The sequence below is a fragment of the Corapipo altera genome, unplaced genomic scaffold (genome assembly GCF_003945725.1).
Source record: "Corapipo altera isolate COAL_440 unplaced genomic scaffold, ASM394572v1 68, whole genome shotgun sequence".
NCBI lineage: Eukaryota > Metazoa > Chordata > Aves > Passeriformes > Pipridae > Corapipo > Corapipo altera.
Genome location: NW_020884919.1, coordinates 6838973 through 6865495, shown reverse-complemented (window position 1 = coordinate 6865495; position 26523 = coordinate 6838973). Strand labels below are relative to the sequence as shown.

The window sequence follows — 26523 nt, the reverse complement described above, 5'->3', positions numbered from 1 at the left end:
ATTATCTTCCGTGCTCAAAGTCTTGGTTTGCAGTGTGGACAGCAGGATGATAAGTGCAGTTAGGTGCACACTGCAGAGAATGCTGGGTTTGCATTACTAGCCAGCAGTAATTCTTCTTTGCATTTATTTTGGAGAAAGTAAAAATCTGGAGTTTACTGTCAAATGATTTAAGATAAAAGAATAATTATACCTGCTCCCTAGCAGGCAAACTCAAGAAGTGCATAAATAGTAGAAGGAGTGTTAATATTTCGTTTGCAAGTCAAATTTCTTGATTTATTTACATGTAGCCTTTCTATTTATAAATGTCATATTTACACTCTCTCATTTTCCACTTCAGTGTTTTTAGTGTTCAGAATCAGTGTCCTGATTATTTTTGTGAATTATTTTGGCTTCTTACAATAGATACCTTTATGATCAAAAATAACACTCTGCAAGGAATGTGGAAATTAATTGCGAAAGGAGAGAAATGTGAGATGTAGGCAAGGTATAAGGTGCTGATAATATTTTTATGGTGCTTGATAGATGGTTATGAAAGCAGTTGCTTTTGACTTGAAGTAAGTAAGGAAATAAAGGAGTGAGGCTTTGCTTGGACTTTGATTCTCTTTGGGATTCTAAATGTTTTATCTGTGGTTTTAGACTCTGAATCATGAAAGAAGTTAGTCATATGTTTAAGTAATGTTCCCAGTTAATGTTATGGACAGTTAATGTTCAATTCAAATCTGAAGTAAAGGGAAAAACAAAAAAATGGAGCAAGCTTTTAGTTTTTTGAATAATTTGTGTTAATTAATAATACCAGCAGCCACATTGAACAAAAAAGCATCTTTGTCTTCATCTTTTGGCCATTTTATATAATACTTAGCCCAGGACATTGTCTGGCCAGTGCAGCCTTGGCATAGCTGCCAGAGTAAGGAGATTTATTAATGAGGCAGGTCCTCCACTTCAGCACAGCCAGGGTCCCCAACCGAGAGGGCTAAAGCAAGGAGCCCATCATTATGTACATTAAATACCCTGTGCATTCAAATCCATCCCAACAATTCATTTAGCAAGGAAACTGTAAGAAGTGATAGCATTCATTCACCTTGGCCTGATACTTTACTGCTCCTCCAGGATCTGAAAAGACAGGATTTTCACCAGTCTACTTGCCCTTTGAATGAACTTCAGTAAAATTTTTGGCCAGCTTTCACACAGGGCTGTGGAGGAACAGAATTTACATGACAAAAATAGTGAGTGAAAGTAGAATTCTTAAAAACTCGCTGCCAAGAAGTGTAGAAACTTGTTGCCTGATTTTAGAGCTATTACTAAGACTATGTGCAAATATTGAGGGAGAGTCTTCTGATCTGTGCTGCGTACTGCATGTAAATACTGTCTTTAGCTAATTGCCTTTGGAATGCCAGTAGTCTTTAAAACTCAAAAAACATATGGCATTGAAAATTAAAGTAAATCTTGTTTGCAAATTAGAATGGTGTACAGTTTTTTCATAATTTTTTTTTTAAATACAACACTAAAGCCTTTACTCTTGTCTGCATTTTTTCCAAAATGCCTTTGAAACTTAAGGTAAGTGGAATATTTGTAGGCATCTCATGGGACTCAAATAATGGCTATTTAGATAAAGGTGTGTGTTCAGTTCTTCAGTTGGCAAGACTACATCTTACTAAGGTGACATTCACAGTGTTCTTGACAAAGAAGGTAGACTAATTCTTGTGCGTCTCTGACAAAAACAGTGAAAAATTGCTATTTCAAAATGAGGTTTTAGTATTTTTAGGCCAAGTGTTGTTTAGGCATGCTGAGATTGCAGCTGTCTGGTGGTGACCTGGTTTTTGTCCAGTTAAAAATTAAGAGAACCTTGGTATAGATTTATTTATACCTAGACTATGAATGAAAAAGCTGCAGTTTACTTCCAGTCTAGAAGAAAACAAAACTAATAATATAATGAAAGATGAAATAGAGAGATCAAATAAGAATGAGTGAACTTCTCTTGCTGGCTTTTGAATACTGGATTGAATATTGCTGCTTCAAATTTGTAAAGACTGAAAATATTTTATCATTGCCATTACAGGATAAGAAGGCTTATCTGGATGTCATCCACACCTATATGGAGGTCCATGGAACTGTTCATGGGACAAGCACTATGTATATTCCTGGCTATGTAAAAAACCATGGGATACTCAGTGGGCGGGATTTGCAGTTTCTACTGAGAGAAACCAAAGTAAGTTTGTCAAGTGGGAGTGGTGACAAAAATAGCTCCAGATAGGCAGTGTCTGGAGTGCATGCATTTCACGTCCTATGAATAAGCTCCTAATTTAAAAGCACTGGCAAAAAAATTATCAAATGTAAAGGATCTTAAGTCGTCCTCTGTGTGCTAAGAATACATTTCTCATCGTGTCCCTGTTTTTTGGATTGACAGCTCTTATTAGAAAATTGGCGTGACAACCTATAGGCACATTTAACAACCAACTTGAGAAACAGGGATAAATGCATTTTTCATTTTCTTCAATGTGATATTCAGCTCAAGGAGATTATCAGCTGAGAGTGTGCTTTGTTTCCCATCCCTGAGGTCAAAGTTAGGTAACAGCCGAAAGCAGTGCAGTCGCATGCTTGCTCTGCCCTAGCAATGACTTTAACCCAGAGCAACCCTGCTCTCTCAGGGAGAAAAGAAAAGCAAGCACTTCATTTGCCATTCATGTCCTTCCTCTGCTTCAGCTGTGCAGAGAGAGTGAGCAAAAGAGCATGCTTTTTGTGGTGTGCTTTGCCTGTAGCTCTAGAGTCAAGGGAACTCAAGATAAGGGACGATATATAATCGAAATAAATAACTGCTGTCCCCATAGTTAAAATGCTTTGTTGGGATTCTGTGCCATTCCTGTAATCTTTGTGGCACTTTACAACATTAGAACACTTCAGTAGTTTACATTTAAATAGGATGTTTAACTTTAAGTTGGTGAAAGAAGAGGGTTGTATGTTTAAAATTAGCAAAATCTGTGGAACTGCGTCCCTGTTGATAGTTTCTTGCTGTGCACTTCTACAGAAAAATCTATTAAAAAAAAAAAAAAAAAAAAAAAAAAAGCAAGCAACTCCCAGGCTTCCCACACAAATGTAGAGATCTCCGTCTTTAAGTACTTGGGAAAATGTTTGTAATTTGACATCTCTGTGTGACAGCTGTTGGTAAATTATGAGTTTTTAAAGGCAACCACTGTGTGTATGTACTTGATGCATACAGATACACATAATGTTGCATATTAAAAAGTCAACATTTACTTTCGTCATAGATAATCTGAGATTACACAGCTTTTGCCTGTGTGGAGTAGGAAATCCCTGTGTTAATCATAATGTGGGAAGAATATTGACCTTGTAATAACCCCAAGCACAAACAGTGCCTCCTGAAAAAAAAATGTCTTCTATTCACTGAAATAGTAAAAGAAGCTAATGGAATTCTTGTAGAATTATTCAGTCCTTATAATTTACAAGTAGCAGTTCATAATAATAGTTATGTTTGCCTGTGTCTTCCTCTAGTTCTTTATCAGCCATCTTACATGTATCACAATAAAAGACTTGCTTTTCAATATTAGCTAGATAGCTCATCTAGTTGTTATTGGTTATATTTGTTGTGTTCGAAGATGCAATGTAAAGACACATTCAATTTAGGACAAATTCAAGTTGATACCTACGTATTATGCAGCTTAGTTGCATGGATTCTGTGACACAGGAAGTAGCAGAGTAGCTTCACTCAATTTTGACTAGTAATAGGAATATCAGATGGAAGAGACTGTCTTGTGATTATGAAGTGCTCCCAAGACAGTAAGTTGCTTATTTTCCACAAGAAGTATTTGGTGAAAAGCATGGATCTGCATTGTACTGTTATCAAGAGTCCTACAAGCACTTTAGGTTTTCATGATTTTCTCTACTATTGTTCGGCATTGGTTATGGTCAGGTTTTTCCTTCATAATGGTGGGGAAAATCGTCTGAGTATTTGCTGCATTTCTTAGTAGATGACACTAAGAAACACATCAGTGTGTTTCAGAACCCTGTATAAGGAATTCATATTTTTATCAATTATCCTCAATTATCTTTTTAATACAATATTTCTTAATAAGCTTTTTTTAAAAATTACATCTGCAAATAGTATTTTTATGTGGCTTTTCTGAACTTTTGTTAGCAGGTTTGCAAATGACAAAAGCTGTTTTCCTTTTAAGGAAATTATTTATTTATGATGCAGCTAGGCTAACAAAACTTTGCCTTGATAATAAGCCATTAATAGTCCATCTGCTTTTCCTCATAGTTATTATTGTCAGGGAAATGGGAGTGCGATGTATTTCTAATGTTGCACTGAAATGAAATTAAATATGGCTTACTGCATCAGGAATTTTGCTTATTATTCCTGTCTGATACTGTTTCAATGTATCTAATTGAACAGAAGAAGTGAAACAGCAGCATCCGGGGTTTGAAAGTGGAAACTGAGATTACCATCTAATTTTTTTGGACATTTTTAGTTGAAGGTGGATTGGGGAGGGTGTGCAGGGAGTTGTGGGGTTTATGTTTTTTGCTGGCTGATGCTTCGTATACCATAGGTATTCTGGCTGTTCTGCCCTAGCATATGGTTACCTGTCAGTGTTGATCAACACATGTACTTATTCTAAGTCTTCTTGTTGCTTGTATGTTCACAGTTTCAGATTCTGATACCCTTTAAGAGACAATACTTGAATGTAGCTGATTATAAAACACCACTCACTTGTCACTAGTGGCCATCTGCTGTCTGTGTGGGTCAGTTGTGTTTATATCAAATGGATCATGGCTTGAATTTCTAAAACAAGTGCAGGTTTTCCACAAAAATCAGGCTGACTTAAATGGGAGCTTTGTGCCCTGAGGAGCCCGGTGTTTGTGTGCACATGCATGCAGTGATGTAGGAGGACACTTTTTTACCATAATCACTTTATTCACTAGGCAACATGGCCAGAGTTCCCTAATGAATTTAGTTAAGGAGGTTTTGTCACCAGACTATCCATTTGCTGCAAGTGTGTGAATAATCAGAACCATAACTCTGGGCTGGGAACATCTGTGGGTACAATGCTGGCCGGGACCATCAAGGGCTGCTGTTGCTGTCTCCCAGCAGCAACCTTTGTCTTTAGGCTTCCAGAAGCTTTCAGATATTTTGAGACCAAAGGCAAGAATCCTCTGTCATTGCTTGTGATGTCAACACTGTGTTAGCAAGTTTTTGTTAGGTCAGCTGACAACTGTTCTGGTTTTCACAGAGTGAGAGCTAAATAATACTTCAACAAATTAGATGGTTCAGTGTACTCAGAAGCGTCAGTTTATGTTGAACTGGTTCATTTTGCCCTTAGACAGCAAAATACCAATAGGTAGTGGCTCAGTCCTGTGATTCTTAGTCAGAGCTTTGCATTCCCAAAATGTATTTGGTCTCTGTAGGACACAGTTATTCTCAGAAGCATGCAGCTGCCATTTCATTCTGGTGTGTGTTATAAAGCAACACATTTCAGAATAAGTGAGTTTTCCAGTTAGGAGGGGGCTGTTTGAGCCTCATCATGACCAGTTCAGCTGTGTAGTGCATGACAAAAACGAGACATGTCTACAGTTTCTAATGAGAAGATGTAAAGCCATTCATCACGTCTGAGGAAAATAGGGTAGGCGAGCTGGCAGCCTTCCTGGCAACTTTCATGGCTCCTTGCCAAGTGGGCAGCTGGAGGAGTTGGACTAGACTGTCTTGGAAGAACCAGTATTGAATTCTTGAGAAATATTTCTCCTTTTGAGAAAGTTTCAGATGCAACTTTTTACTTCAGGTCACTGTACATTTTTGAGGGAGCTCAAATTCTTTTTCTGAGTGGGATTTATGATTTCTGAATGGTGATTAATAAAAGCAGGAGCAACACCCTGCCTAGACAGAAACAGGAAAACAAGCTGGTTTTCATATTGCCTTTTATGAAGGACTATCTATTTTTACTTCCACACGCTTCACAAAATCAGCTGAAAGGACATTTAACTAGTGATTCTATTCTCAAGTTGTTTCAATCACAAAAGAATTGACTTTTCCAGAAAGTATTTTATATTCATGAGGAAAATATAGCAAGATAGTTAACCTTTGCTATATTCCTCTTTCTGTAGTTTAGAAGATAATATATAAGTTCAGTAAGGAGACATATAAAAGTGGTGATAAACCTACCAACCTGACAGAATAAATTAGATAAAGTGCAGTAATGTCAGAAGGGGGAGAGGAGAAGATAAACACTCCTGTTCATGGAACTATAGCATTTAGTCTCTGGAATATGAAATTTTTTCTCTTAAATATTCAGCTACTTGTAATTACAGTCACTGAAGTAAAGCATTCACTCCTTATTTTATACTTTTGGCTATAATTTAGAAAGCCTGTTTGTTTGCTTACTCATTTTAATAATAGTTTGATATGGTCCTGTAAACTCCACAAATTGCTTAGCATCAACTGAAAGTCAATGGTTTCCAAAAAAAATAACAGCACACTGTTTTTTCACAGGAGTGGTTGTGAGTCACTTTTTGTGCCAGAAAGTCTCCACTTGAATACTACACTTTGAGAGGACTGCCTACATTATAATCAGAAAAGAGTGGTGTCTTGACTAGTGTGATGCTGGGTGGCCAACTCAAAATTCTGAAATTCCAAACGAGGGGCTCAGTTCATTGCAAAGGCAGAAAGGGTTCCTGAAGAACCTTTTTTATGAAAACCTAAGTATTCCTGCTTGAAGGTTCCAATACCTGCTTTACTCAAATTGGGCAAGTAAGATTGCAGATACAAATACCCTTTTTTGGTTCATGCAGACCTACAGACACATCTGAGTAGCAGACCTTACTAAAAAGGAATGTTTTCCTAAAAAACCCACACTGCTGTCACCATGATGATTTTACGTCTGCATTTATTTGCTGTTATCCCTTTTAGATATACTTGTATACTGTAATCTCCTCCTGGCAATCATCACATTGCATGAGGCATCAGCCTACAGAGCTGGTTGTGCCATGTGCCCACTTAAAGCACTGCAGGAAAAATGATGGTTCTTGCTTTAAGAAGTATTTGAAAGGTGAGCAAAATGCTCACATACGGAACATGAAATGGTTTCAAGCACTAATCAACTAGCAGAGCATAAAGGAATTCTATCCTGCATAGCAATTCTGCTACAGCTAACAAAGTGAGATCAGGGCTAATATTTTTAGCCACATGTACCCACTGTGATGTTACCAACATGGTCACTCACATCTGGAGTTTTGCAATGTAGATCTTCAGCTGTGGGTTGGAGGTGCCTCTCCATGGTGGAATGGGTTACCAGACATAGTGACTGGTAAGAAAGTATCCTAAAAACCATAGTGTGGTGGAGACAACAGTGTACATCTATATCAAAAAATAGTGGAAAAACAGTCTGTTCTAAATCTTTACTCTTTGTGGGACAGAGCCTTGTCTTCCTCACAGCCTCAGCTGTACTGAGGATGGATGGTACCTGAAAACTGTTGACTGTTATTTCTACTTTTTTCTTTTTTTACTTGTTTTTCAATTAGTGACTTGCAGGATTTTTTACATTCTCTTAGGAAGTACCTTGACAGATTGTTTTAGCCTTTCTGGAAATAACAAGGTGCATGTAATTCAAATGATTAGCAAATGAGAGCATTGCGAGTTACAAAAATGGCCTATGTTCTCTTAATACCTGCTCTTTTAATCAGAATTAACAAAACTCTCTCAAAGGCATTTAAGGTATTTCTCAGCTTTGCTCTTTATACCGTACAAAAATATGGCTGACCAAGAAACGTTAATCATAGAGACTCCCAGAATGGTTGGGTTGCAAAGAACCTTAAAGATCATCTAGTTCCAACCCCCCTACCACAAGCAAGGACACCTTCCACTTCATAAAGGACAATTTTCAGGGGCAGGGTCTAGATTGAGTTTGGGAATTTCAGCTGACTTGATGACGATGAGAATGGAGACTGATGGAAGATTTTGGAGGGCTGAAAAAAGGACTTAGGGGAGCTACAGGCAGCTGTTGCAACCTTGGGCCAACAGGCAGCACACACACACTGTTCTAGTGATCAGACACATCTTTCTTCTTTCAAAGGTGCAGTGCTGCTTAGAGGTGAGGTTGGAAAATGGATGAGAAACAGGTGGTAAGCTATTTATTATAGATTAAGTGATGACAGTATGCTCTGTGCTGTCAAAACATAAACCCATGTTTCTTTCCCCGTGGAGCTTCCTCCTAAATAAATGGACCAGTAAGACACGGAACTCAGCAGTGCACAGCAGCAGTTTATTAAAAAAGTGCAAAACTAAGCAAACAACTCAACATTCCCTACCTAACAGACGAACACAGGATCATAGGAGAATTGATACTTCAGATGGGTTTAATTGCTGGTTCTCAGCTGGTTTTCTGCCTGAACTAAGGAGTAGTTTAAATAAATAATATTTTATGTGCAGATTGCATGAAATGGTTCCATATCCATAAGTCATTATTTTCAAGACATACCTTTCTGTAAATTCAACCTCTTTTTAGATGAAATTTAATATGCATCTCATCTGACTGACGGGTCAGATGTCTTATGCCATATATAAAACCTGAATTTAGATAATGGAGATAGTCTTCCAGATCTTTTTTTTATCAGCCATGGGAGAGTTTCTGTAAGATTTAAATCAGTGAGATAGCTGGGAAACTTTTTGCAAGCAGGCAACTTTTTAAACCTGAATATTGAAAACTGAAATAACAATATTCAGCTCCATGCAGTGCAAATCGTATGTCCTCAACTGTGCTGAGAAGTGTTAACATGCATTTTTTTAAATGAGCCAACTCTGAATTTATACTGTTGTTGCCATGGGTTGGAGAGGATTGATGCTGCAGTGCCTGTGCACGACAAGACTGACTACAGGTTTATGCACCAGCTCCTAGGAAGAGCCTCCAGCTGTGAATGTTCTTTTAGCAGGATTCATTTCCATGTTGCAGAAGATTTAATACAGAATAGTATATTTTGACCTCTTTGAATACATACATCCTGAATACATGATCCTAATAGTTATGAAGGTTGTGCTTTATTTTCTTGTAAAAGGCAGTAGCTCTCTCTATACATACATTAAGTTATGCAGCAGTGCCAAGAAATTGCTGTTACAAATCAGAGCTTGTATTTCTCCCATTATATCTGGACAGTCAAATGAAGATGAAGAATCCTATATTTAATTCAGGGGAGTTAATTATGTTTGGCCAGGAAAAGGGTCAAGATTTTTTCAGGCAACCCTGAAAAAAACATTTAATGTCTTTTCATTTTCCAGAGCACCTGTAATCTCAGGCGATGTAAGGAAAGCTTTAGGATGCTTTTTTGCTCTAGTTTCCCTTGGAGGCGTTGAACCCTCTGAAGCCTGTGCAGGCTCTTGCTGCTTCGGTACAGCGCTGTGAGCTGATGTTTGCTGCCACCTACCGTTTTAATTAGGAGCCTTAATTAGTGTGCCAGGAGCAAGTTCATGTTGGCAAACCCAGCAGGTTTGGAAGAGGGGGAAAACACTAGTGTAGCTGTTCCATGAGTCTGCCGCGGTAGAACCTGTACCTGTAGGAAAGCACTAACAGTTTCTTTTCAACCCCAGTCAAACCACTAACTTCGGTTTTTCTTCAAAAAATAAGTGAAAGGGTCTGTTGTTGCCTCAGCTCCATGAAAAACCACCTCAGCTCATTACAGAAGATTATTGTCAAATGTGTTTTACAGGACATTCCATTACTGCTTGGGTGGGAGGAGGTGAGCTGTTGAATTTGTCCCATTTTATTCTTAACATTACTTTTTTTTTTTTAAGCTGGTACATTTAGAATGCGTTATTGTTTATTTTAAACTAGCACTCAGCTTTGTGTTCTTGTAAATAACAAAAATTAAGACAGACCTTGTTTTCTGTTTTTCAGCTGTTTGTTGGTCTTGGATTTCCATATGAAGGACCGGCTCCCTTAGAGGCCATTGCTAATGGATGTGCTTTTCTAAATTTAAGATTTAACCCACCAAAAAGTAGCAAAAACACAGATTTTTTCAAAGGCAAACCTACACTCCGAGAGGTAAGCTTTATCAGTCTTGGTGATTTCTTTTTAGCAACACAGTGTAGGGAAAATTGCATAAATGTTCATGGTTTATTGCCAAAGGTGTGCAACTGCTTTTTTCTTTAGCCATTGATGGGATTATTAGTCCTTATTTTTATAGGATAATCAAAATGTTTTTGTTAATATACTGTTAAACTTTACCTCTAGATTTGCCTATATGTACATTTTGTTACTTCTTATTGATAGAACTGAAGTTTCATATGAAAATCTGATGTTCTGCCTGGGAACAGATCATCATTTGACACATGATGTGTCATTTGAAAGTGGTTTTATTTTGTGGAAGAAACAGACATTGCAGTGTACTGTGCAGGAAGTAAATAGGCACTGAAGTAAATTATGAAAATGGCATTTGTGGGTGGTTGTGTGTGTTTTGGGATTTATTTTTTTCTCCAGAAAAGACCTGTTCAAGGCACTGTTGAGCTGAGGTATTGATGTTCACAGCCCATCATGTTTGTGGTTAAACACTGGAGACTTTTGGAGAACTGACTCTTGAAGAGAACAAGAAAACCAAACTTCAAACTTTCAAAACAGCCAATGTGTTTAGACTCTAGTAAGAAAAAAATGAGGCAAAGTAAACTAACCCCTCATCCTGGCACTGACTTCGGAATATTTTTCGTCTTCAGTGTAGGTAAAATTCAGCCTGTACCACTTGCAAGCATTTAACAGTCACGTAGCTGTTTCTGACATCAGCACTTTTGTCTGTGACCATGGCTTGTTCATGGGTGTATATACATATTTCCTTTACATATTTACCTGAAGGGAAAGCTCTCAGGTAATATGTAGATGATGAGAACTTTGTACAGCCTTATTTCCCAATTCAGGTTACTCTTGGGCCATATAAATTGCATTCTGATCAGCATCAGCTGGTTGAACAAAAGGCAGTTTCCCATTTTAAACCAGTAACATAAATTATGATTTTTGTGATCCAGGACTGTAATCGCCTTTTAGTTTGTTATACATTGAATTCCTGTCGAATACAAACTGAAACTTGCCCCTCTCACAGTTTGTGTTGCTAATAAAGGAGACAGAAGTAAGGAAACAAAATCCTGTTTAACCTTCTCCTTGGTCTTGGCACCTCTCAAACCTTTTCTTCTGGTGGGTTCCTCGACTGTTTGTCTTGTTTCCAGTTGTTCTGTGCCCAGACACTATAATTGGTCGTGCTCAGTAAATAATCCAAACCCACCTAACTCCTTAGTAGGAATTTCAGTGCTTGGAATGCCATGGTAAATCCCGATGGCATGTGTCAGCACTAACAGAAATGCCATGCACCTGATTTGTACAGAAAAATAATCCCTATTGACTGCCCCAGTCCAAAGTAACATAATGTATATCCATCAGGAATATTGCTGTGTTCACATGCTCTGCTGACCTGTCTTGACAGTAATCTTTTCTCTAACTGGTTTTCACAACTGCATTTAGATCTGATTGCCGGTAATCCGTGTACTGGTTCTTTAGGATTAAGAAAGTCCTTAAATGCTTCTCTCGGTTTTTTCAAGTGTTAAAGGAGAACAAAAAGAGCTTGTGCAGTTCTGTGATGTGGTTATCCATACACAAATATGAAGATAAAGTCTGTGTTTAGTCCTTCTGTAAAGTAACTTTTGCAATTTACTGTTTCTCTATTTTTCTAGGTAGAATTTTGGGGAGGAGGTGTCCCCTCTACCCCCATGATGGGGTACTGTAAACTATAAAAAACCTGGAAATTATAATTTATTTTTTTTAGGTCAGCAGCTGTTTTATCTTGAGACAGGATTTTGCTGAAGGAGAGAGACAAGAAAAAAAAGAAAAAGGAAAAATCATCCTCAAGCATTTTGTTTTATACCAGTATTTTTACCCATATTTCTTCTCCATTCCAGCCCACCTCCTGCCAAAGAAAGAAAACATTGTATGCTTAATCTGTTTGAAGTGTGTACTTGATGGATATGGTTTCTTTCATTTGTTCCCTTTATGAAGGAAAAAAACCCAAACATGAAATTAGAAATTAATTCCAAATTTATTTATAGGAATTCTTATATATTTTAGTTATATACAGAGGGAGCATGTCTAAAAAAAAATAAGCCTCAGCTAGCCAAAGTATCTCAGTACTAGGAAATAAATAGTCTTAATGTTTTTAATAGTATCGATACAGAAAAACTCATACAGTAAAACTATGTTGCTGGTTACTCTTAATACTTAAACCAAGTACTAGTCTGAGAAATTTAGTGGTTCATCTTCCAGATCAGATCTGGCTTTAATGTTGCCATCTGTCTGTCTGGGACGGTAGAGAAGAAGTCTAAAGAATATTCCTAAAGCTTTGTGGAATTTAAAACACTGGGTTATATTCATATTTTTTAAGGAGCAGTAGGAAGTTCTTTGTTGTTACAGAAAGCAGTAGGAATGCAGCTTCTGCCTATGAAGTGCAGACATAAGCACCCTGGGAACTCAGTCTTGGAAACTCAAATTTTTAAGTACATACAGTTCTAGTTGCAGTAGAAATACTATTGAAAATAAAAAGGTTAGAATATGTCAGTCCTCTTCTCCACCCCACTGCCTGAGCCGTGAGGTGGGAGCCCGTGGAGAGTCCCCTGGAGCACTGCTCTCACAGCACAGATTTCTACTGTGTAACTATAAGACTGGCTTGCCTCATCCACAAGCAAAATGCAATAGGCAAATTTAAAAAAAAAAAAGAAAATTAGTTTTTTTAATAATTTTAGTAGTGAATGCAGTAGTTTCCTGCATTCACTTGAGGAAGAGCTCAAGTACAGTGTTTGCCTCGTGCAGGAGAAGGTTCTGCCCAACGGATACAGTTTTCTGCTTCAGATTTCATGCAGTTTGAATAAAGATAGCATAAAGAGGCAGCTGTATAAACAATGTCTATAAATAATCTATCCTGTGGGGGTTTTTTGGTATTTATTTAAAAAACAATTGTCTTCTGAGGCTGGTGTGAACCACTCCCCTCTTCTGTAGCTTTTGCTCCCTTCCAGTGTGTTCATTTCCATGTTCCTTTTCACTCCTGGGCAGCCTGTTACAAAAATTACTTTTAGTGCTGTCCTGCAGGTTCTGAAAGGAACTCTAATACAGCTCTTCTTAGTTACCTTAAGTGATATTTTCCTCACCACTTTGTCAGAAAACAAATTCAGTGAACACCCTTCCTGAGGTCATATTACTCTTGTACTATCAGCAGTGAATTCATCCTGTGTGATAGAAATTATTCTCTATATACTGTTGCTCACAGAACTTTGGAAATGCTTGAAATCTGAAGGAGAAACAGGATGAGGACATTATCTGAAGGAGAGACAGAGAGGGTGAGGGTGACATCTCTGGGAGCCAGTCATGCAGGTCTGACCAGGACTGGTGGCAGAGATGGGTTGTAAAAAAGGAGGGTGGCTCTGTGGATGAGCTGTGGGGAAGCAGAGTCATGGTGTAATTTCAAGTCCTCTGTCACGTGGATCATTGTGAGCATCAAAGCCTCAAACTGGAGGTTGCACATATGTTACTTGTGGTCTGCACTATCTGATTTTTGGTTTTCCAGCTAAATTCACTCTTTAAATAAGAGAAAATCTGAAAGATAACTCAGAAGGTGTGATGGTGACTGTTAGATTCTAGCTGAATGCTTGCATTATCCTGCTGCATTTCATCCAAAAAGTGTGATTAAAAGAGTGAGAGGTAAGAATATCTCGATACATTAGTTTTTATCATTATCATTTCTTTATTTCAGTTGTCATCTCAGCATCCCTATGCTGAAGTTTACATTGGGAAGCCCCATGTCTGGACTGTAGACATCAATGATCTTTCTGAAGTTGAGAAGGCTGTGAAATTAATTTTGAATCAAAAGGTGAGAAATGTGTCCTTGATTTGCCATCAACGCTTGAGGGTGTAGTGTGTACTGCATGTAGAGTGCTTCCTAATGTTAGTCTGATGACTGCACTTTGATAGGATATTGGAGGAAAAAATGATTATTACGTATCTGTGGTTTCTAAATTATCATGTTTTAGTACTGGATATGTCAGGTTTTTTCTTGAAAAAATATAAACATGGGTGAATTTGTATAGAAATGTAAATTTCATATGTGAATTGTACAGCAGTTTATATTTTCTGTGCATTCAGTGAGGAAGTTTCGTTGTTGATCCTTAGAGCATTGCAAATTCTTCAAATACTGCTCAGCTCTGTTGACTGATTTTGTAGCCTTGACATAACTACCACAGAAGTGCTTGTGCACTTTTGGTGTGGAATGGTAATGAGGGCAGTTCAAGGTGGGGGAAAAAAAAAAGTTTGAAGTAATTTTCAAAGGTATCACTTTCTTTTTTGTCACTTCAGCTTCAGAACTGAAACTTAGTTAAAACAGAAGCTCTGGAATCCCATAGGATCTCAGGCAGGCTTTACATCTGCCACTTTGCAATACACCTTGAGTTTCCTTAAAGCAACTTTTACAGCCTTTAAAAAGGAGCAAAACTCAGCTTAAACTGCTGATGGTTTAGTAAAATTGTGATTTGTTAATGAGTTTATTTGTATTTATTGTTGCTACTTGAGCTGTAATGGAGTATTTGAAACACACAAAGTTGATTGAAACAAAAAACCCTCTAATCTTAACACACTCTTGTTTCCACAGATTGACCCTTATTTGCCCTATGAATTCACATGTGAGGGAATGCTTCAGAGGATGAATGCATTTATTGAAAAACAGGTATGAGCTTTTATTGTGGGATGACAATCTTGGTGTATGTTGGAAAGGAAGGACCCTCTCCATTTTAAAGCTTCTCAGTGTTGTTACTGTCCAAGTAGAAATAATAGTTGTGCAGACCTTGGTGTTACATGAAAGCAGAAAGGCAAAGTAATTTTTCAGTGTGTATGTGACTTCTTTAACAGTGTACGCAAAAAAAAGCTTTGTATCATGAGGGATCAGGTAAATACTGATACTCTTTGGTAGAATTGCAGTTGGGCTACAGCCTCTGGGCAGATTTTTCAAGTATTTAGTTTCAACCGATAAAGCTTTAAATGGTTTGGAAACCAGTTACTTAAAGGACTTTTGGTCCCTGTGCATACTGCCAGCTGAGAGCAGCTGAAGATGTTGAGTTGGAGTAATAAACTGCAGAGATTTACATGGGATCCTGGTTTCTAGAGACTGTATGTTTGCTTGGACTTCTGCCCAAGCCAGATCTGTTGCAGGAGCCAGCTCTCCCTTTTGTTCTGGCTGGTGCAGAAGAGAGATGGGAATAACTTTTGTCTCTGATATGTCATTTAATTGCCAGTTTTTCTTTCAAAAGCACTGGACACGCTTCTGTGTACCTGTATTTCTGTAAGTGTGTGGTACTAAAAGCAGTCATAAAGAATAACACAGTTCCAGGTCAGAAGTGCAGTTAACATGGCACAGCTATTTCCAGTTTCCTACCAATAAACACTTAAAACTTTTTACTGCTGTATTGATGACATAACCTGTAAAAGTATCTCTTCTGCTTTTTGTTCTTCTACCTCAGTTAGCTATAATTGAGAGTTTTTGTCAATACAAGAAGAAACGGAGCTCAGTGTAAGGGAGAAAAAGAGACAGTCTAGAGATAGCACCCGTGGGGGAAACCTGTCTCTCCCCTCTGGCCCTCCCCCAAGGGCTAAGCCCTGCTTTGTGCTTCTCAGAAATCAGTAGAGCATTGCAATTTTGATCATTGCTTTGACTAATTGTCAAAAGTCAGTGGCGTTTCAGAGCCCCCAAGATGCTCAAGCATCATTATTAGCTCCATGTGCTTAGCACTGCACCTGATTAATGTGTCAGATGAAGCAAAAATAAAAGCTGAGACCTTATTTTGAGGAGTTTGTGGTGGGAGGCAGGCAGAACAGAGAAAGCAGCGTGAGCTGGAAACAGGAATAAAGATGCCTGGAGCTAGTCAGGTTCAGAGGCTGTGGGGTACATTGACCCCTTGTGGTCTTCAGGGGATGTTTGAGTGCGAAGAGGATGGGGCCAGATACGCTCACCCACAAGTCACTCTGTGGAACAGTGAAACTGTAGGATTTAAAGGAGGTATTTGGAGTTCCTCTTCTGAGGCCTTATCTCAGGGTCAGGAGGGAGGACAGTGTTTACAAGAAAGGTTTGGTGAATGCCCTGAACCTTCAGATCCAGCAGCTAGGCTAAAGGTCTTTATGGTGTAAGGTAAGAGAACTATTGTGAGCTGTGGTTTCACATTTAGCAGTGCCACCTTCAGTTGGATTAAACCAGCTTTCACTCTAAGCTACTCCACTGCCCCTGCCAGCAGCCCAGCGTGGCTGTGAGGTGCATCCAGGCCATCTGCTAAATCCATCCTGTTTGCTCTGTGGTTGCAAAGACAGTTGTGTCTGCTCTGCAAAGCAGCAGCACAGGATGGGAACCAAAGGGTGGGACTGCTTAAATTTTGGCACTGCCATCAAAGGAGCAGCCATACAACTGCAGCCGAAGCAGCAGGGATTCCCTGCTGCAAATCTGGGAGCTGTTGGATGGGGCAGACTGGGCTGGTGGAACACACAGGCTGACTTTGAAAGAAGTGGTCAAGAAGAGTACTTGGTAACCCAGCAGAAAATGTTTTTGGCAGGGCTCTACTAGGTTAGAAAACTGACTTGGCTCAGCAAAGGGTCAGCTGAGCACCAGAGCTTGGCAAAGTCAGTGAGGCCATTCATCCAAGAGCAAGAAATGACAGAGGAAGGAGGACACCTCCTGTGACAGCAGGGCTAGGCCTGTCTCACCTTGAAATTCATGGATCCCTTCCACCTCAGGATATTCTTTGTTTCATGGTTGTATAATACTAAATTTACGGTTAGACCTGGAAGTATGAAAACTTCCTCTTTCAACAGAGGAAATCTAAATGGAATAAAAAAACTTCAAACTGATATTGAGAACTGCTAGATCACTGGGGGCTTTGGGTCACAGTGAGGGACCTGTTCATACAAGTTTTGTCATTATCCAGAGAAAGCAAACCTCGATGGACCAGGCCAAAATTGTTTTATCACCTTTTGATGAGAGTTGCCAAATGTTAAAATACAATCTTGGGTACTGTGGAATGTTATATAAAACCAGTGATTAAAATTTTCTTTGCTTTTTTTCATTTTAAATGTCAAGACCATCAGAACTTGGCTTTGAATAGTTTTTGTGAGCAGGTGTGTTTGGGTGTCATTTCTTCCCTCCCTCTTCCCACTGTGGTGACACCTGACTGCAGATATTATTTATAACCAGGTTTTTTTCAGTGTTGGGAAAGCATTTTGAATTAGCATCAGTTCAGCCGTAAAGAACAAACAAACTCCTGGTTGCTTTACAGAAATCTTCATTTTTTTATGAGTTCAGCTCACTCCATAGCACTGAGTCCCCAGATCATTCCCACATGTCTCTTCCCATGGGCAACTTGAGGCATTTCTCTCCTAACTGGCCTCTGGAATTCTTCTCCCACGAGAACATCCTCCTGATATTTGTGCTGTTATGAAAATATTTCTGCCTGCAGTAAGTTAGTGAAACAGGAATCTCTGAGATAAATGCAAAATGGGTTGGGTGTGTGGAAGGAAAGGGACTGGCTAGAGTTGCTTAGGATAAATTTAAAAAGGTAAGGGTAGGAAAGAAGCTTCTTTGGGAAGAATGATACTACATTTAAATTAAAAATCAAAGGTGGTAATTTCCTCCTGCTAAAGATTAAATATTCTTTTTAAATGTGCTTAAATTATTGACTTTAATACAACTAAAGTGAGGTGCAAGATGATTGTTTGGGTGATAACCACTTATTTTACTAATGGTGAAAATTGCTGTCAAGGGACCAAACACATCACAATAAAATCTCCTCTGTCACTGCAGGATTTCTGTCACGGGCAGGTGATGTGGCCTCCATTAAGTGCCCTTCAAGTAAAAATTGCTGAACCCGGAAAATCCTGTAAACAGGTTTGTCAGGAAAGCCAGCTCATCTGTGAGCCTTCCTTCTTCCAACATCTTAACAAGGACAAAGCTTTGCTTAGGTAAGTACTTAAAAGCACAGGCATGTTGTTTTGTCTCTTTTTATTGCACTGGTCTTTGCCACACATAAAATTTGATGCATGACTTGTGTGAGAAGGGAAGGTGGGGAGAAAAGCACTGTTTGGCTGCAGCAGCTGCGAGGGTGCTGGCAGTGCTTTTTGGCAGTGCATGGCAGTGGTGACTGCTGTGCTGAGAGTGTTTGCAGGGAGGAGTACGGCACCAAAGCAAAAATTCACATCTCTGCCTTTCCCCCTCTGTCTCCTCTGTGTGTGCACCATTATTTTAAAAATAACTTCTATAAAGTCTTGCTTTTGTTTTTTGATCTGCCTCTTTGGTCACGCTCAGCATCCCCATTGAAACACCGTATTCTATGGCAATTAGCAATGACTCTTCCTGCAAACCTTTTGTCACTATTGTCCAGGGTAAAGAATTGTAAACCCTTGGACATTAGAGGTATCGGTGCTGATGTATAAAGCTCACCAGCTATGCAATAAAGAAGTGAATGTTGCTTTCAGGTGCTATCTCTTTGGGAATATGTCTGTGTTCCTTTCAGAATGAAAACAAAGCTCTCAAAACTAGTCTCCCACAAATGGCTGCTAGGGAATCTGCTTTCCAGGTTTTCTATCCCCACTTTTTGCTAAATTCAAACAAAATTGTATTTTGTTTGAAAAGTTATAATTTCCAGTGGAGTTCAGAAGCAGCTCATATAAAAACCTGGTCAGGTTTCTTTTCTAGCTGTCTAGACAAAATCATAGTTCTGTGGGAAAAAAAAATCTGTTAAGTGCTGAGAGCTACCAATGTTTCCAGAATAAGTGAAAAACAAGGCTCCGCTGGAATTGCTACCCTCCTGCTTAAGCTTTGTGGTCAGAAAATGGCATTTCATTTCATTTTCCAGCTTGCTGTTTCTGGCAGGTTCCTGGGAGTGACAGGCCCTGCTCTGCCCAGCTCCCACTGTAGTCCAGCAGCATCCCTCATCCTTCATCCCTCATCCTCACAGTCCAGCTCACTCACCTGGAGCTGCCCAGGGCTGCGTGGCACTGTGTGGATTTCCCTGGGAGAAAGCCCTGCTGAAATTAGAGAGAATTATCACCCGCTTTTAGATTCTCTGGGTTTGTCTTACTGAAAATCCACGGTGTATTTAAATATTAGGTTTTGGGGAATAGTCAAAAGCATTTTTTTCCTTTTTAACTTCTTTGATGAAGTTCAGTGAAGCTGAAAAGGCAGCACTGCCCTCTGCAGAGAAAATCTGCACAGGAGAAAAGAAAGTTACGTTCTGGAAAGCTGTAGTTGTAAATGTACTTGATCTAGGATATAATATAGCATTTTCTTTTATTTTTAGCGAGGAAGGATGAAAACTGTACCAAACTCCTATAAACTCCAGTGTGATTTAGATCATGTGCTTTGCTTTTCAGGCATAACATCGAATGTCTCACCATGGAGTCTGCAAATGATATTCTGGTCCCCTCTTTTGATGCAAGAAGGAAGCACTGTGTTTTCCAAGGTGACCTGTTACTGTTCAGCTGTGCTGGATCCCACCCCACCCACAGAAGGGTCTGCCCCTGCAGAGACTATATCAAGGGGCAGGTCGCTCTTTGCAAAGACTGCCTATAGCAGCAGCAGGGCTGCTTTGAGTTGGGGACAAAATGTAAGTAGTTTGGAGAGGAGCTACTTATTACTTCCTGCACTTTTGTCCAGGTTTTTTCGCTGCAGGCAGAGCTATCATTGCTGGGCAGAATTGTCTTCTAAGAGAGGAGGGGTTCATAATAGACAGCTCACTGATCTGTTTTTCCTGTAAGGACGTTTGCAGTGTAACTCTTCAGACTTCTTCACCTGTTTGCAAAGAGAAACAAGTTTCATGTTCGACAGTGATTTGAAGATGACAGCGCAGAATAGGTTGTAGAAAATTTCCAGACCTATCAAATTTCTGGTTTTGTTGTTTGGGTGAAGTGTTTTCTATTTTTTAATGAGTTAGGACATCCCTCATCATGATTAGCTGAAGTATTTAAACTTCATTCCAGTAGAAAATTGAAAAAAGTGTGCTTGAGGGAGGGGGGTGCCAGGAAGGAAGGACTAACATTTTATTCTAGGTGCACTGGTTTGGGTACAGCTTTAGCTTGAATGGCTACAAAGTCGTTTACTTCACAAAAACTTGGAATCACAAGAGAGGTCTGTACCCTATTATTGGGTTATTTGGGCCCAGTTCTGGTTTTTTTCCTTTTTTTTTTTTTTTTTTATTGAATCTTTGTATACAACAAGGTATTGTCTGCATCACAGCTGCTGCATCAGAGCAGTCTAAACAGAGTGTAACGAATGAGCAAACAGGCAGTTGACAGCATGTGACACATCTTGGTGACTGGATAACTGCAAGGGCTGTGGCATTCTTCAGTGTGGAAAAGCTACAAAAACATACTGCCATTTTTGGAATGGACTCATCACAGTTTACTGGTCCCATTTAGAGAGTAAATCCTCGGAATTTGCCCATGCTTCTGTTGTAGTCTGTCTACTAGAAATACTGTGTGAAGCAAAAAGTATTCAGCATATTGGAGCAATATTATCGTTAGAACCTCATTTTGCTATGGCTTCCAGTAGTTAAAGTGTTGCTGAATGACATAGAAAGGTAAAACTAAGCTAACTATAATTATTGTATGGTAGAAATGTAAAATGTCTTCATAACTAGCTCGGTTTTTAAAGAGAAATTTTTTCTGAAGAATAAGTAAGAGGAAACAAAGTACTGCAAAGAAAAGCATTGATCAATCTCATGGGTTCCTTGTTTGATTTTCTAGTTTTAGGGGCTTGTTTGTTTCCTTTTTATTTTTTTTTAGCAAGCACACCAATTACAAATTTAGGGGAAAGAAACAATTCAGGAGTTCAGAATTCAAATCAAACTTCAGTTTTTTAGAGCAGCAAGTTAACTCTTCTTAACTGCCTTCTTTTTATAGAAGTAATTTTTGTTATTTTCAGCAGAAGGTGACGTGCTTGACAGCACCATTTGTAGTCAGGAAATTATGTGCTAAGATTAGTGAGAAACAAATCTGCAGTGTCTGCAGGTTTGCAACTGGGACACGCTCTCACTATGCTGGAAAAAACCCTCAAATCAAGACAAACATTTTTTTCATAAAGATTAACCAGCGTCACCAGGTAATCATGAAAAGTATAGATACTTTACATTTTCCTTTCTTGGATATATCTGGTTGGTTCAGATTGTTTTTGTAAGTGGCATTCATTATCTGTGTGGGAATATTGATGGGTCTAGCGACCTACCAAAGACCAAGCAAGGCAGATGCTATTTCACCTTGGATAAATTCTCCAGCCCAATATACATTTAAAGTTTAAATTTGAAAGCAATGAATGAACCTTTTCAAGCCTCTGGTTTCCTGCCTCAGCACTCCTGACAGTGTAGCACTCCTGTAACACTCCATAACATCCCTCTGGACTACACAGGAGCCTAATCCTGGGGGATTGTTGAGTATCCAAAAAGGGTCTGTGGGAGCTGTTGAACAGCAGGGCCACCAGGATCTGGGTTTGATGGTGGGAAAATCTACTGTATTTTAGAGTAATTTTTCAGAAACAGAACAGCTGGGTTCTTTAATGGGAGGCAAAGTTTTTATACGAAAAGAAAACAAATGCAAACCAGTATGAAAATCCTTCCTGCTGCCACAGCTCAGCATTTGCTTCAGTCAGCACAAATGTATATTGCAAAAGTTTGCAATAGTTTTACTACCCTGGCAAAGCTGGGGGAGGATGATTGGAAATGGGTCTGAGCAGGCGCAACAATGAATTCTGTATTTATATGAAATATCCCCTGCCTACCTGTGCATATCTGTGCAACTAGAAAAGCCTGAGTATCTAAGTGTATGTACTTCCAGCTGGTGCCAAAAGTAAAGGCAATAGTAGGACTTGTCTTTGCCAGTTCAGCCTGAGGTTCTTCAGGCAGGAATTTAGTTTGGACTGAGATATCACAGAACTATGTCGGAAACAAAGATTTGTGCGTGCGCACCTGAAGAATGCAAAACGTGGGTTTTGCTGTAGTGTAATTCTTTGCTGTAAATACATATTTGCTTGTTCCCCCCTTGCTGTATGGCCCCCATGACACACTGCATTTGATTTTGCCTCTAAACCTTTAAAGATGGGAGGGATTTGGTATTTGTTATTATAAGATTTTCTGGTCTAGTGCTTTGCTCAATGCTAAGTTTGCCTTTACCACAGCAGGGAGAGTTTATTCTAAGCTCTGTTTTTCCATGCTGTAGCACTGTTTCTAGTCTGCTGAACTGAATTACTGCATTCTGGCAAAAATGAAACAGCAGCACCGATGCCGCTTGCATTTCAGCCAGGGACACAACATCCAAATTGGGTTCAGAGTCACTTGTCTCTGATCCGATTTCCACTGAAACCTGTAGAGAAGATTCATTAATCTTAAAGAAAAAAGAACCAAGACCTACAGCTTCAGTCTAAATTTCTGTAAAAGGAGATTATCATGTGAGAACTGTAAGTGCATAAACTTTGCAAGCATTGCTCACTCAACTCCGTTCAGCACTCCCATCGCACAGCGTGTTCCTTCATGCAGGTAGATAAGTGAATCCTTCTGCATATAAGCACTCAGGCAAATCCATGTGGGACTATTTGAAAGTCTGAGTAATTTACAAAAACCTATAATATATATCCACATTTCAGGATAGCGGGCAGCCTTCTGTCCAGGTTCCATAAGTATTTTCTTTCCTAATTAAAGAATAAAGGTGTAGTCCAATTCTTGCACTTAAACAAGGAAGTTAGAGATGGGACTGTGCTGCTGTCGTCAGTCTGAGAGTAAAGCTTGCAGCTTCCTTTGCTCAGAAGCCAGGTTTTTGCATGACTGCATTTGAATATATTGATCTGTGATTGATGGGGAAAAAAATGTCAAAAATTGAATACAAAACCATTTTACAAGCTTTTAAACATATCTCTCATATCAAGACATTCTTTGTTTTAAAATTTTGTATTTTTGTATGTGACCTAGTTTTTTTTCAAAAATCTTGTTCCTACGAGATTAGAAAACTTGAGAGAAGCATTTACATATTTATTAAAATTAACATAAAAGGCTTGCCTTTGAAAGGTAAAGTTGGTAAATACACACTGTTTAAAAATGCCAATAAAAACCTCATTTATTTCATATATGCAAGTTGATTTGCACATGTATAGAGTTGCTTTTTGCATTTTTTGCTTAGTTTCTATGTTTCTTTTTGTAAGTTATAGTTGCAGCAGTGTGTTTGCTTGTTTATATCAGATTCTGTTTCTACAAATATTTAATGTTTATGTGCCTTTTTTTTACTTTCTTTGGGGTTTGGATGTGTGTTTGGAATATGGACACTGTCTGAACAAGTATAATGGAACACTAATTCCAGGTAAATAATGCTAATGAGTCTACAAGTTAGAGTTGTGAATTTTGAGTATTTTTAAGTAGTGGAGAAATCTGTTCTAAAACTGTTAAGGGTTAACAAGATAAAAGATACTATAATAATTCTTGCAAAGCATTGCTTCTGCAAGCAGAATGCAATTTACTGAGTATCTGTGATTTGGCATGAGAGCTCCTGCTGGGACGGGATGTCTGTTCAATGACCAGGGAGCAAAGGAAAGCCATTAACATTCCCCAAGGAGACAATGCTAACAGAAAACCTCCAGAAACAGCCACAGCTGATTAAAGTCTGTGAGGTGTTGATTTTTCAGATAAAGATGGCTCGGCATGGACGTGCAGGGGGTGATTCCTGATGCCACCAGAGAGTACAGTCCTTTTATCATACCTGAATTTACAGCTCTCAAGGGGGGAGGAAACTCAGCTGAAACTATTCAGCTTATTGCAGATGTCTTTTCTTTTTAATGCTACTACTTTGTATTTTGCAAAACAGCTGCTGATCAGGTTTCATGGATCAGCTGGAATGGAGTTGTAGCCAGAGCCAGGATTCTGTGTATTCCCAGCTGCACTCTGCTCCCAGCTACTTGTGCCAGCTTTTGTAACTTGCTGATTGCCAAGGTTCAGACTTGTTGAAGGTGTCTCTTGATATCATCAGCCCCAATCAGGTTGTGAGCTGATGTCTTCTCATTTAGTCATGTTGTTCTCCTGTCCTCTAAAATCCTAGTCATCATCTCCAGTTTGTCCTTGATATGAAGACATGCCCTCCCCTCTCAGGAACAAGTGGCCCATCTAAATTGCAAAGGTGATTTATGAGTTTGTAGCACTTTTCACATAAACAAAATCCAAATTGCTTTCTCAGGTATGTCTTTTGCTCACAGTGCATTTCAGGACCAGATTTTGCTAGTAAATTAAATTAAATGGGATGAATCAGGCTGGATACAATCTCATCCAAGTCTAATTAACTTCGTGACTCCCACTGCTTCAGTGATAGCACAACTCCTCCATTAACATTTCTTAAAATTAAAAAAGCAGCCCTCTCTTTTTAATAAAGATACAGCACTGTATCTTACATTATAAAGACCAAACACTTGCAGGGTATATTACACACATATCAGCAGCCAGTTTTGCTCGCTGTCACAGCATATCGGCTCTGGCTAAGTTGATGTTACTGATTATTAAAGTAATCAGTATTAAAGTTTATCAGTAAAGTGTCAGTTGAAAATTTGGTTAAATCATTGTTCAGGCTGCAGTTAGGAGTCAGAGGAATGGCCTGTTTTGTTGTTTGTTTGCTTTTAAAGAGATCAGGAGTTATCAGTTTCCAATTTCAGTCTTTTTTCCAGGGGTGCTAACATTTGGCATGGCTGTTTCTTTGTGGTGTTTGCCCTACAGCTGCTATGCCTTCAGCTTCTGACTTTTGATCTCTTTCCATTTGTAGTTCTCCTTTGGTCCCATCATTTTAGGGATCACTGTAAAGTCCAGGAGAATAATACACTGACAGATGTATGTTTTCATTCAGGCTGAAAAGCCCAGGGACAGATACAATTTCATTGAGATTTGCTTTAATAATATTGCTGTAAAGGTAACATCAAAGCATACTGTTTTATGGGCAGCGACTTTAAATCTTATCTTCATATTTTTAAGCAGCTCTATAGTTTTTTTTTTAAATTAGTTTGTAATTTCCAAATATTATATTTAAATTGAATGTGTAAACAGCAACTCCATGTATCAAGTGTAAAATGTTTACTGTAGGAATGTGTTGAAAATACCAGAGGCTGAACCCCAGAGTGCCTCAGATGTGCAGCATCATTTGTGTTCTTTCTTCCAGGGAAAAGCAACAAAGTGCAACCATTACTGATGTGCCTTGCACATTGGGACTCACCCATTTTTGTAGGTGTAATCCTTTTCATATCCATTAATTATGAACATGCAGTGGTATGTCTTATTTCAGCAGACCTCTCTCAACAACATTAAGCCACCTGTTTATTAAATGGGAAATAAAACCAGATCCTCAAAGTTTTGATAGAATCAGTAATAACTCCACCATCAACACACAGAAACTGTATTAAAAAGCATTAGTTTTATTCGAGTGAGTGAAACCCTTCTCTCTGCTGGCAAGATCAGTGCAGGTGCCATTTACTTAGGTGAGCTGTGCATGGGACCAGAATTTGTCACCTCGTGTAAGGGCTCGCAGGACTGGAGCACTGAGGACCTGCTGTCCCCGCATTTCACAGCCACCAAAATGCACGGCTGCTTCTTGCGCAGGAGAATGCGTCGGTCTGAGCTGAGCTGTCACTGCAAATACCAGCCCTGGGTCAGTGCCTGCATCCTGCAGGAGCCCCCAGAGTCCTTGGCTTTAAGGAGAGCATGTAAATAACGCCCTGGCATTTCCTGGAGCCATGCAGGCACTTGGCAAAGCGCATGCAACGCAGCCTGGCTCTGATTCCAGCAGCTGCAGAGTAGTCTGAAGTATCAAATAGGTACACGATAAATCAAGTTAAATTGCTGTCTGAGGGAAGTTAATTTTAATAGAGTTACACCCAGAACTAATTTGTTATGTTCATTAACAGGTCTGTTGCAGTACAGTGACAGTGAAAACCATTTTTAAGGAGTCATGGGTTTATTTGGGTTTTTTTGCAAGGAATGCAGCAGAGGAGGAGGAAATGGCAGTTTTTACCAAAGGAAAAATGAGTAAGTTTTATGAGGAAAGGTACCCTGAAAATTATAAGAGAGCTAAAAGAAAAATATAAGGGAATCTTTACAAAGCTAATTTGGGCTTGGGGAAGTTGATCCCCCTGAGCTTGCTAGGCTGACTGCTGAGGGAAGATCCTCCAGAGGGCAATTTTGGGCAGCTCTTTGGGTTTTTATCTGCATCATTTCCTGAAGGAGTCTCCCTCTCCGCTGGTGAAGGGGGTCAGTGTCTGAATAAGCCTTGTAGCACTGTAAATTAACAAAAATCCCTACTGAAATCACTGAAAGTAAAATAGTGCTTTTTGCAGGCAATAATTTGGAGTCAATGAGGATTTTTAAATGTACACGAGAACTTCAGGGTCAGGCTCGTACTATAGGGTATTTGGTTTGAATTCTCCCCTAACAGGTTGATCCTTTGTTTTATTTCAATGGTTGTGTTC

At 39.1% G+C, this 26523-nt stretch overlaps 1 protein-coding gene across 1 annotated transcript in view; it reads left to right on the top strand.

The window, feature by feature from the left end:
* Window positions 1–23157, top strand: part of MGAT5 (alpha-1,6-mannosylglycoprotein 6-beta-N-acetylglucosaminyltransferase) — a 117265-nt gene extending 94108 nt beyond the window's left edge. The window contains exons 12-17 of the mRNA XM_027656248.1: window positions 2057–2206; window positions 9891–10037; window positions 13774–13890; window positions 14665–14739; window positions 17854–18011; window positions 19422–23157. Of these exons, the coding sequence (XP_027512049.1) occupies window positions 2057–2206; window positions 9891–10037; window positions 13774–13890; window positions 14665–14739; window positions 17854–18011; window positions 19422–19620 (846 nt within the window). The 3' untranslated portion in view covers window positions 19621–23157. The remainder of the gene's footprint in view (window positions 1–2056; window positions 2207–9890; window positions 10038–13773; window positions 13891–14664; window positions 14740–17853; window positions 18012–19421) is intronic.
* Window positions 23158–26523: the final 3366 nt, after the last annotated feature.